Genomic DNA, 12,835 nt, shown 5'->3' on the forward strand with positions numbered 1-12,835 from the left:
TGTCCCCTTACACGCTCTCCACGCGCCAACAACTTTTCCGGGTTTTCGGATGACTTTAATCCAACGCGTGGATTGAATCTCAGAGATCGTCCATCCAACGGTGGAGATCTGCTCACCTCGTTCTATAAATAGGTGCATCCTGGAGAAAAACTGTTCACACCAAAGAAAAGAAATTTTCCCCAGCCATTCTCTCTCAAACTCTGCAGCCTTCCTCTCGAAACTCAAATCCTTTCTTCATCAATTTCAATCCTTCTCTTCTGATCTTCTCTCCCATCTAGTTGATTCAATCCCATCTTTCCTCTGAACTTTCAGATCTTCAATCTTTTCCTCCAAATCTTCAATCCTTCTTTCTCAGATCTTTTCTTCCATTTGAAGATTCGATCTCATCTTTCCTCTGAGAATCTCAGATCTCCAATCACCAGTTCAACAACTCCAATCCTTCTAACAAAATCTCCTTCAAACACTAAACCATGTATTCCTCGATTTTCACATCCTCTCACCCCATGACCCAAGAGCCACGAACTCTGCAACTAATGGAGCTCCAAACCCCGCAACAAATGGAACCACAACAACAGCAACCAACAGAGGAGGGAGGAAACACCCAAGCAGCTGGAAGTAGTGCCAACATGGATTTCTGGCGAAGCCGTACCAGGTGGATTCCTACTCCAGAACAAATAAGAATCCTCAAGGATCTTTACTACGTCAAGGGATTTAAGTGCCCAACTACAGAGCAGATTCACGAGATCTGTCTCCAGCTGAACCAGTATGGGTATGTTGAGGGTAAGAACATTTACTTTTGGTTCCAGAACGTCAGGGCTCGAGAGAAGCAGATGAATAGGTGTAATCAGGCTGCTCCAGTGCCCATGAGAACTAGTTCTCTTGGTACTGGTAGATCCATTGATCTCAATTTTGGGTCCACTGGTTCTACTGGTGCTGGTGGATCCATCGACATCAATTTTGGGCCAGCTGGTGGATCCATTGACATCAATTTTGGGTCCACTAGTTCTACTGATGATGGTAGATCCATTGATCTCAACTTTGGTTCCACCTATTCTACTGGTAATGAAGGATTTCTTGATTTAAATTCTGTTTCATATTCTTCCTCACACTTCAACACTAATACTAGTACAACTCTTTTGGCACAACAGGAGGACAAACATCCCTGCAACAACGAGGAGGAGATCACCAGGAGGTTCAAACTCTTCCTCTGTTCCCCGTGCACGGCGAGGACGTCTTTGGTAACCTGAAGACTACTTCCGAGGAAGGTAGTGCACATGATTACTATTTCGGTGGCTCAGGCGGTTACAACCGTGGATCTCCAGTTTCTCTTGAGCTCAGCCTCAACCCATCCGGAGCTGCTGACTAGGCTTAGTACAGCATAGTCCTCGTTTTCCTTTTTTTTTTTTTTTTTTTTTTTTTTTTTTTTTTTGTAATATAAACTCAATAAGATGGTGTGCATGTTTTCTTTCCTGTTTGTTTAACCAACAACAACACCAAGGATCGAACCTTGGTCACCCAATACTATTTTCAAAACCATAAACAACTCTACTGCACACATCTTTCATAATGATGCAATAAAAACAATCACTCAAAAAGAATCCAACAATCAAATATGTCGCATCGAGATCTAGCTAGTATCCTCTGAGTCAAACCAAACACAAACAATTTCATCGATAGGATTAGGGATTTATAAAGCTAAACACATCCTGAGTTAGCTAGGAAAACCCACGTCTTTAGAGTTACTCTTACAACTCTTATAGAATCTCGATAATTCCATCTATCAATTGCTTCAACAAAAACTCACCACAATTCAATCCCTAACATTTAGCGATTCAGAAATCGAATCAAACTCCATATCACATAGTAATTCACTTGAACCACTATGGATACCTAACAAAGTCACTAAAATCAATATCCGAAATTGCGTTTAACTATATCACCTAAAATCAATCACCAAAGGCACACACTCTCATCCAACATCATTCACAAGAACTGATTCTAACTCTCCCAATTAATTACACCAAAATCAACTCCATTGCAAAACTTTAAGTGTCCCGCCTACTTAAACTTAAAACACACAACAACTTCAAATTCACTGCAGTCCATCTCCATACTGCGATCCAAAACTTAAGAAAACTAGTTCACCACACAAGGGCCACAAAATTCAATTTCATTCACTTGAACAAAACTATATTCACAAGTCACGGTCAGGTCATCAACCCATGGTGTTCAAATGAATAAATTTCAAATCCAGTTTTCCTTGTGAATCGTAACGTATCGTTCCAAAATGATGCAAGCAACATCAACCACGTATATAAGACACATCTCGCGAACTCAATTCAAATTCCGAATCACCAAAACTACTACTAATTCCAATTCTACCAACAATCCTGATTCTGAAGGAATTATAGTACTCAACGACAACCCAAAACAATGGTCTCTCATCTCTAACCATCGAGCACAAAATAAAACTCTTGTCTCGCACCTTAGACCCTGCTTAACAACTTACAAGCACAAGGAAGAAGTAACCACAATAATTTCTTCCCTAACCTCAACCCTACTAACAAACTCCACAAGGACATCTCATTACAAAACAAGATATTTAGTCCTTGATACGTACATCCCATCCAAAAACATCTGTATATCCAACTTAAGAAGGAAAAATCTCCATCAATTTATACTCGTATCCAACCTAGGTACATGCATAGGTCAACATCATGCCTCCAACCAAACACTTCAACATACGAAAGAACTTCATTTCCATAAAACAATCCTCGTTGACTTAACAGAGTTGAATCAAGAGGTTCCTATTCCTCAAGGATTGTGACTCGCGGTCACTGAACTTATTCCAATACGAACCTACAAGACAACTGTAAGGTTCTAAGTACAACCCCTTCGAATATCCATCACCTAAGGAGTATAGTATGCTTGGCTAAGACATGTATAACACTTAAAACACAGTATAAGTCAAATACAAATTCATATTAACCAAGTCAATACTATAGGGAAGGTAATCACGTTCCCTAAACGACCTAGCGGCCTAAACAACTCCCAACACTCACGCATACCCAGTGACTTAGCCAATACCGAAGAGCACACGATGGGGATCCGCTGCAGACGGGCCATCACTCGGAAGGTATTGACACATCACCAAATATGCACCTTACGCTCTGATACCAAACTGTCACGCCCCGAATTTTAAATACAATTAAAATCCGAAAACATGAATTATACAACTTAATAGAATAAACGTCCTGAATTTTTTTCTCACAACAACCACACTTCACAACTCTCAATAATACATCTCACAATTTACAAAGCTGTAAACTGAAACAAAAACTCTAACCCGCACGATCTCCGCCTTGATCTTCCTGACCTGTAGGATTTCCCGCTACACCATTTGAATTTAATAGTGCACCGGGAATTGGCAACAACACAAAACCCGGTAAGCTTTAAAGAAATCTTTAAAGCTCGTATGAGTAAACAAGAAATGAACGGTTGATTTATTAAATCATATTTCTTTTAACTCCAGCAAAACAACCAACAATCACAACAACCACAAAGCAATCCACAATCCCCAAAATCAGTCACTAAAATCACCACTCTAAATCACCAAGGATTAATACGGGATCTAAACTCACATATTTCTTTCCAAAACCCCGAAAGCGTATTTATACAAATACGGTGACTGACAGACTAGAGCTCTAACTGAATCGTAGCCCATCACCTGGCCTAGGTTAAGGCATCCGACATGATTATCAATATCGTAGTTCATCAACATAGGTTAGAACATCCGATACACATACTCAACTTAGCCCATCACCCAATAAGGGTTGGGGCGTCTCTTACACTCGACCAATCGTAGCCCATCATCCACCTAGTATTAGAGCATCCGATTCCCCCATACTGGTCACTATGTTGACCCTAAACTCAACCAATCGAGTACAATAATATTCTTTCACACAATAGGATCAATAATACCATGATACGTACTATTATTGTGTATATATATGTACTCAAAATACAACTCCAAAAATCACCAATCCATACTCAATCATATCATCACTCAATACCACGTCATTCATAAATTTCCAATATAATTTCACCAATCACTATCATCATTATAAAATCACACATCTCCATGTCACACCAATCCATATATAATCACGTAAATATATATATACGTAATTATCCGCTCAGGGATAATCACTAATACCAACTATAGTCCAAGCATAAAAATCGTGAAATTCATTTTGTATAATTAAATCATTTTACTTACCTATGGACCGTAGTTGATCAAGCCCATATGATTTAAAACAAATATTTATTTCATAAATATTTTCACACAATTACGACAAAATAAAGTAATTAAATTTACTCGGTTCGTAATATGAACCACGTGAGGTTTACTCACCTCTAAATTCCCGCTGCGTCTTCTTAACAGCTCAAAATACAATTTCACGAATCGTCCGCCAAATCAAACCGTCGATCACCTAATCAAACATGACCTTAACTTAGCCAATAACTCAAAAACATAATCAAACGACAATCCAACGGTCGGATTGAAATTAAATGATGATCCAACGGTCGGATCCTCACGGATCGCCTTCCTAATCACTGTTTTGCATTTATACGAAGATCCAACGGTCGGATCTTCGCCCATGACCACACAAAGCCACTGGGACAGTCATAAGATCATCATATCAAAACTACAAGTCCATCTGACGGTCCTAACTTCACATATCACAAATCTAACGATCGAAATCGATCGAAACTTAAAAATTCATAACTTCATCATACGATATCCAAAAATTGCGTATAATATATCAAAATGATCGTATTGAAATATAGAATCTGAAAATGTACAGAAACCATATTTTTGATCCCCGGAGGTGGCCGGAAAGGGCCGCCGGAGTTAGTGGCAGAGCCGCCGCCGACCACCACCAATGGTGTCGGGGCCGGGCTGCTCTTCTTCCTATCATCAAGCCTAACCATTTTCGTAACTAGCATGAAGTCTGAAAACGAAAGGAAGTGGTCGGAAATTACCTAGAACAGTTGGGTTTGGCCGGAAATTTTCCAGAAACCGGCGGGTGCTCCATTCGACGTAAAAAGTTCCACCACTCAGCTCGATCTCTTCATGAAACTTGTTCATATCCTCAATCTGAGTTCACCAGTCCAAGAATATTGAAGATTGGTCGCCTAGAACTCGAGATATCAGCGTTGACTCAAAATCGAACTCAAATCGGGCCGAGCTTCCCTCCGCCGCTACAGGCCGCGCCGCGGTGCAAGGCTGCCACAGACAGGTGCGCAAGGTCAAGGCGAAGCCAATGGAAGAAGTCTGACGAGGACTGGTGGCCGGAATCGAGAGATATCAAGCTTGTTTCCAAAACGAGCTCAAACCGGGCGGAGCTTCCCGCAGCCGCTGGTGGCCGTGTCACGGTGCAAGGCTGCCTCTGGCAGCTGCGCAAGGCTGAGACGAAGCAAAAGGAAGTGGTTCGACGCCGTTTGGTGGCCGGTGGAGGTAGAGAGAGACCGAAGAGCCTTTGCTCTGTTTTCGGTTTCGGTCGAGCGAGAGAGAGAAAGAAGAAAAATAAAGAGAAAAAGAAAAAGAAGGAAGGAGACCCGGAGGAAAGGAAAAGAAAAAGGAAAAGGAAGAAAAAGAAATTTCTAAAAGAGAATCCGAGGAAAAGAGATTATAAAAAGAATCTCATATTTCCAAAATTCGTAACATAATCGTACGAACTCCAAAAATTTCGTTCGACATATGCACGCGATCATATCGACGAGCTCTACAACTTTTATGAAGGAAGTTTTCCCAAATTCCGTACGTAGAAAAGTCGATTTTTCTTGAATCGCACAATTCGAGCTTTTGTTAAAACGAATATTTCGAAACTTCGATAATTCAAAAAATTGAATTATTTCGGGTAATATTCGTGCAAAAGCACTTTAATCAATTCGCACAATTTCACGAGACGAAATGGAAAATTGCGGGTATTACAGCAAGGACTTTTCTGATTAAATTAGAAGTGCAGAGACTAAACTGATGAACCATTGAAAGTACAAGGTAGTAAGTAGAATTTTATCCTTAAAACATACATAAGACAGCATTCTGAATTGTTCGTCACTTAATTGGCATATTGCTTCCCTTTCTAGTTTGGCTTTGGCTGGCCGAGCACTTGTTGAGCAGTTGGTTGCTTAGAAGAGCCACCGTTTCCCTTGGAACTGCTACTCTTTCCATTTGAACCCTTTTCCCAAAACTTCTTGAGGAGAAGGCATGCTTACAACTACTTAAGAATACTTTTTTTGTCCTAGCTAGGGATCTTGTTATCCTTTGCTTTGCCCTATGTATTTTTTTTTTTTTTAAAGGGGTTTGGAACCCAGCCTAGCTAGGAGGCTCAACCCCACGCCCGGTTCCATTTATTATATTAATAGTAAAATTTTGCATCGGGGGGGGGGGGGGGGGGGGAGGGGGGGGGGACATAGCACCTATACCCCGAGCTACAGATAAACAATGACAATAGCAGGTGTCTCCCCTAACCAAACATCATCAACGGAACAGCTACTAGCAAGATGTGCAAGCCTATTTGCAACACCATTTGCTTCACGGTAAATATGTCGGATTCGAATGGATTGGAAAGCGTCAAAATACTCTTTACAATCATAGATGAGGGTTGAAGGTGTCGTGGGGTTAGTTTGTGAAATTGTGGGGGAACTTTTCTATAACGAGTTGCCCTAATGTTTAAGTAACATGGAATGTTGAAATTCTTTTACTAAGTGAATTTTATTAAATCGAACCAAACAGTACGTCCTAGCTAGCAACAGAAACTACAACCTAATGCCAACTATAGTTTTGTGGAAGCATCACGGTCACACACAGATCTGACGTCTCGTTCTGTTCTCGATTACTTTAGCTAATTGAGATGTCAAATGATCGAGCGTGGTTCTACAGAGAACTTAAGTGGGTGCACTTACAACATAACGTCACATATGACTCTTTATTTTTTTTGAGCTGGTGCCAAATTTTATGATCTAAGTCACTCTTTTTAACGGTACATGTATGACTTATCGAAGAGTTTCTTAATTTGAATATTTCTTTCTTGTTTCCGATTAACTTCATATATACATGAGTTTGTATTATCATATCCAACAGAAGAAGTTTAACAGAAAATTATGTTATCCAAAACTGTGGATACGATCATAACCCTAAAATCTAAGACATTGTTAAAAATTGTGAACTTATTTCCAATGCCACATATGCATATTCATGCGTAGTCTAGGGTTACTGGTATGACTAATCAAAAGATCATATAAATAAACAGATCAAACTTAGACAAGGAGTACTTGACGTTTTGCATATCAAATCATGTGACACGACAGTCTTCGTTATTTTTCAAAGAGTTGATCAAAACGAGACCGTCCTTCCTATACCAACAAGTTTTCAGATGGTAAGATACAACGCTAGCTCCTTGCTGTTAAACATAAGTGAATTTGAACGCTTTAATTAATAGTTTTCCATTTGCTTGAACTAGTCCCAGCCTTAGTCATGAATTCGTGGAAAGTAATCGGAAAGAAATTTTTGCATGGACTTTTTCTATTGAACTAAACGGTACCTTCAAATGTAATTTAATTCTTTGAGTGAATTGGTTGATTTGTTAAATGATTATGTAACGTCCTGGAGATTACTTATGAATCTTTACATTTGCATTAAAATATATCAAAAAAAGGAACCCAGTTATTTATTTATTTTTTTATTTTTTTATTTATTTAAGAAATATGCATATACATACCATGCCAGTTCATTTGTTTTGGTGACCAAAAGACCATGATCAGTGAATACAACAAATCTACCCAATTTGCAGAGTAGAATTTTGCGAATAGCTACTGACCATGGAAAACGTGATAATGAAGAGAGAATCCACTGCAGATATTTAATTTGAATTCGATGAGACGCGGCTAATTGAACTGATGTTTGAATATACTCTAACTGAAACTTCTCTATGTTTTGACCCTCTATTTACCAATAAGTAAAATTTTTTGGAAAGAAATTAAGGAAGTTTAGCTAGTCATCTCACCCACGAAAACTAGGTTTTCATGCCAATTGCCTAGGCCTATATATAGTTCCACGTTCGAAGGTCAAAATTCAACCCCTAAACCGTCGTAATGCTTCTAGCCAGAGAGAAAAGGACTACAAATTGTTCAGACTCAAAATGCAAAACCTTATTATATGTCGCTTTAGAAGAATCACTCTATCTAGCTGAAACTTCTAGATCTTAATTTTGATCCTCTACATACCATTTTAGGTAAAGCTGAGGTCGTAGGCATAGCGTCAAACTTCAAAGCTCAAGTGTGAACCCAATATTTCCCATGCACGGAGTTGTAGCTGGCATTCATATATATGTGAAGCTTTGTTTTTTTTTTTTGTTTTTTCGTACCAAGCTGAATTTCTTCGTACTAATATCTTCAAGTTCAAAAATTCAACCCAATGCTAGCTATATGATTTTACTTGGAGCTTAATTTGGTGGAAATTACATAGATTAATTAGACCTAGAAATATGAAATGTGAAAAACTAAGGTCAATATTTATATATTTAAACTACATGTTTGAAATTAAGACCTTAACAACTCTTCATTTCCCACTGTTATAGCTAGGAAAGTATTATGGATTTTGTATGCCAGCCAACATGCATGTATACAATTTGAATTCTGGAAAGTAATTGAAAAATTTGTTAACAAATCTTTTTCCCAACATTTTTTTGTTTAAATTTTTTTTTAAATAATAAGGGATTAGGCGATATTAGTTCCTCGGAGGCAGACAATGTAGGGAACAAGTCCCACCCTCAATCCCGAAGGAGAAGGGTCTGCCACACTCTGGGAACCCACCCCCCATCCCCCTATTTTATTAATAGAAGAATAGTTGACAAATACAAAAAAAAAGTTGGGGGGATTAGACCAAAACCCAACCACCAAAAACAAGACAAGGAAGAGACAAACCCCCTTCCTAGACACTAGTTTTGGTAAAAGCAAATAAAAACCTATGTCTTTACGCATAGCGATAATGAGTAACATAAGATAGATCCCGACCATAGAATCCAGCAATGAACCTAGGAGGTGAAGTCCACCAAATAGAACCATCATTTTGAGCACCATAATTAGCAAGAGCATCAGTTGAAGAGTTACCTTCTCTATAAATATGAGTAACACGAAAATGTATGGATTGAGTAAAGTGCAGACAGTTCAACCATTCCACTTTGAACCTCCAAGGTATTAGATTGGGCGAATTGAAATAGTGAACTACGTACTAGAGTTGAGTCTGTTTCAAGCCAAATATGTGTCCAACTTCTTGCCCAGGCAACACGAAGAGCCTCAATGACTGCCAGAATCTCAGCATCAATTGCACTATTAACAATGACTCTATAGGCAAAGGCACCCTTAAATAAACCATCCGAATCTCTAAATAATCCTCCAAAACCTGCTACCTCTGGGCTACGAAATGACCCATCAGTGTTTACCTTTAGCCAACCCACAGGAGGAGGGGCCCATCTTACTGGAATAAATTTTGGAGCTTTGAGCCGCAGAGGTGATAAACTCAGTAACTGGAAGGCTGGCAGAGAACCCAGAGACGAAGAGCACGGTGCAAAATAAAGAGAAGCAGAGTCCTTGAATGAAAGAAGAAAAAAGTGTTTGAAATTTGCCAAGGAAAAAACCTTATCATCAAACCTCAATTTATTTCTCTCAGTCCAGATGCACTAGATGGCATTACAAACGGCAAAGCACCAGAGTTTTCTAGACGGAGCTGGAAAAGAGTCAAGCACCATTGGTGATAATAATCCAAGATCCTCTGTCTGATTCGAAAAACTCAAGCGAAAAAGCTGAAAAATCCAACTCCAAAAACTATGTATCACACTGCAGTTGTAAAATAAATGAGATAAAGATTCAACATTTTCACAGCAGAAATCACACCTGGAGCAAAGTGAATAACCTCTCTACTATAGCAATTCATCTGTGAGCATTCTACCATGGAGAACTTTCCAAGTAGCCATGCTTTTACGTGGTTGAACTGCTTTATGCCAAATGAATTTGCACCAAGGTATAATTGGGTGGGAGGTAGAAATAGAAATATAAGCATCCTTTGCTGTGAACTGACCTGACGTTGAAACAGGCCAAATTGCTTGATCAACCATCCTATTAATGGGCAGCGAAACCTCCAAAATTTGGTTGGCCAAGTCTGGGAAGGAAGAAACGAATAGAGAAGGCAACGACCAATTTCCATTTGTGATGAAATTGCACACTGGCTCCTTAATGAAAGGTTTCAACTCCGGACCCAGATTATGAGTAACTGAAATTGGATTGCCAAGCCAATTATCTAACCAAAAACGAACCTGTTTTCCATCTCCTACCAGCCAATGAATCTTAGAATAAAACATTGGCCAAAGCTTCTTCAGGCCAATCCAAACCGAAGATCTTTGATAATACTGTAGTGCTTGAAAAGAAAGTGTAAAAAATCTATCCCGCAAGAATTGAGCTGAAGGGGAAGATAATTGAATAATGCCCCAGCATCTGGTAAGGAGCAAGGCTCGGTTAAGAGTGAACAAATTATTTAGGCCCAATCCTCCTTGATCAACTGGAAGACAACATTTAGTCCATGCAATTAATGTAGACCCTTTCTTGAGAGGGTCACCTGACCAGAAGAAATTACGTGTCCAAGCTTGAACTTTAAATAAAAGTGAACGAGGCCACTCATATACTTGGAAACTGTAAATAAGCAAGCTTTGGATTACCGAAGTGTAGATGTATAGTGGCCTATGTATAATGAATGACCCTCATGTTCTAACTAAAGCCCTTCTAAATGATATTACTGAGATAGACTTAGGAGGATTATTTGTAGGCTTGTAGCCGTCTTAGCTAGCTGATTTCTTGTTCCTTTGCTTTCTGGGTAAATTGCCTTAAAAAATAATAATAATAATAATAATAATAATAATGGCCGGGCTGATATTTTTGTTTTCTCTTCAAATTCAAGGAGAAAAGACCTTCCGGCATAGCAAATATTTATTAAGAAGATTAAGAGTGCACAAACTGGCATACCAATTGCATCGTTTGTTTCATTATGTGATTAGCCGTTACTTCCCTATATAAAATGCATATTATTCTTATCATTCGTCTCATCAGTTTTTCTATATGTATATATATTCGGTTGCAATGGTATGCTAGTAATTAATTGGTATCAGCATATTCCAACACGTTTGGTCGATGCTGAGAGCAAGCCTTCGCAATAAAAAACCTAGCTTTCATGGTTTTCACTCTCCATTTGGAATGCGCCTTCAAATTAAATTAGAAGGACATCCCTACGTACTAATTCTTAAAATGATATAAAGCAAGATAAGTATGAAAAAATGAACTACATGTGTATTTCGTTTCTTCCATCTGTTACACAGCTAGTGAGATTTATTCAAGGGGCACCAGCCACCCAGTTCAACAAAAAAAATACAACAAACTGAAACAAAACTTTTACATCTTAATTGCAGAATACAAAGAATAAAGATATGTAAATGTTTATCAACAAGAATTGCAACAACAATGAGCTGAGATACCTTAAAACATAGACAATAGACAAGGCTGCGCAGAATTGCATGTTTCACTTTCTATTTTCGGCCGTATATGTCTTGAGCAGTTGGTGGAGAACAGCCACCGTTTCCATTTGAACCACCCTTTACCTTTGAACTCTTGTCATACATTTCTTGAGGAGAAGACATGCTTGTAATTAACTGTAGAAATATTTTCTTCTGTGTTGATTAAGAATCTTGGTTATGGATCAATACATGAATTGCCTATTTATAGCAAATCGAGTGGGGTTTTGGGAAATTGGGGTGAACCTTTACCAATTATAGCATTACCCAACTAAGCAAAGAATTCATTGCTGTTAAACAGAAGTCTAGGGTTTCTTGAAGGATTTTCCTCCATGGAAGTTTCTTTCATATTTCCGATTAGTTTCCTTGATCGACCCGTTTGATGATTTAAATTTCATTGATATGTGAATAGCTAACATTACCGACTTTGAAAGTTTGAATTCAATTGAAGAAGTTTACCAGAAAATAGGGATTATCTAAACTGATCAACATGGAAATTCTCAAATTATAGATGATATAGTCAAGACCGATCAACCAGCAGCAAATTCTATCTCATACCCACCGCTTTCTCACTGTATATCTTCCCCGAAAACAGGGACTTGGACCGATGACTAGGAAAAAAATCGGAAATAACCAGCTGCGCAGATAACTGTAAGGAAGGGATGGAGCAAGTGCGTAGATGATATCTGGGGATTGGGGATTAATTAACCCATGTTTAAAGCCAACACGATACCTCCATAGAGAGGTGGCAACACGTCGAGTCTGCATATATATATATATATATATATATATGTGTGTGTGTGTGTGTGTGTGTGGACGTACTTACAGGTTTCGGAAAGTAAGAGTTTGCTGAATATGTGATTAAATGTGAAGTCCTCAAGAACCATATGGTTTAACATTCAAACCATCAATGGTCTAAATTTTTTGGCCAGAAGGGCTTCCTATGAGTTGCACCGGAACTTGCATCTAAACCGTGTTATAAACTTGAACCACACACTATATATTAAATAGATTCCGTGTCAGAGTTTTTATTGGTTTTATTGTTTTTTTCTTTATTTTTTATTTTCTAACACAAAAGGTGCATCCGTCCATATCAAGCAAATTTATTGTTTTTTTTTTTTGAGAGAAAAGCAAATTTATTGTTGAATGATATTTTTCAGCTTGTTGCAAATTTCCATTCCATAATCTTCAGTCACATTTGACGAGAAGCT

General features: G+C 38.5%; 1 protein-coding gene and 1 long non-coding RNA gene across 2 annotated transcripts; both read right to left on the bottom strand.

Moving 5' to 3' along the window:
- Positions 1-1,016: 1,016 nt before the first annotated feature.
- On the bottom strand, positions 1,017-5,904 carry LOC133733222 (uncharacterized). Its single transcript, XR_009857564.1, has 3 exons — positions 5,047-5,904; positions 4,415-4,493; positions 1,017-3,391 (listed from the first exon to the last, which is right to left on the bottom strand). It is a non-coding gene; the product is annotated as an uncharacterized LOC133733222 (long non-coding RNA).
- Positions 5,905-9,040: 3,136 nt separating this feature from the next.
- On the bottom strand, positions 9,041-10,181 carry LOC133730712 (uncharacterized). The gene is made up of 4 exons (XM_062158252.1): positions 9,988-10,181; positions 9,765-9,903; positions 9,232-9,656; positions 9,041-9,182 (listed from the first exon to the last, which is right to left on the bottom strand). Exons 1-4 carry the CDS (start codon positions 10,179-10,181, stop codon positions 9,041-9,043), a joined length of 900 nt encoding a protein of 299 aa, XP_062014236.1.
- Positions 10,182-12,835: the final 2,654 nt, after the last annotated feature.

This window comes from Rosa rugosa, chromosome 2 (assembly GCF_958449725.1).
Source record: "Rosa rugosa chromosome 2, drRosRugo1.1, whole genome shotgun sequence".
NCBI classification, from domain to species: Eukaryota; Viridiplantae; Streptophyta; class Magnoliopsida; order Rosales; family Rosaceae; genus Rosa; species Rosa rugosa.

Excerpts from the sequence above, each read along its gene's own strand:
- LOC133730712 (XM_062158252.1), bottom strand. The coding sequence starts at position 10,181 with ATGGTTGATCAAGCAATTTGGCCTGTTTCAACGTCAGGTCAGTTCACA. Across the intron at positions 9,657-9,764 it reads GAAAACTCTGGTGCTTTGCC|GACTCTGCTTCTCTTTATTT; the intron begins GTTTGTAATGCC and ends CTTTCATTCAAG. Across the intron at positions 9,183-9,231 it reads CAAAGTGGAATGGTTGAACT|AGAAGGTAACTCTTCAACTG; the intron begins GTCTGCACTTTA and ends TCATATTTATAG.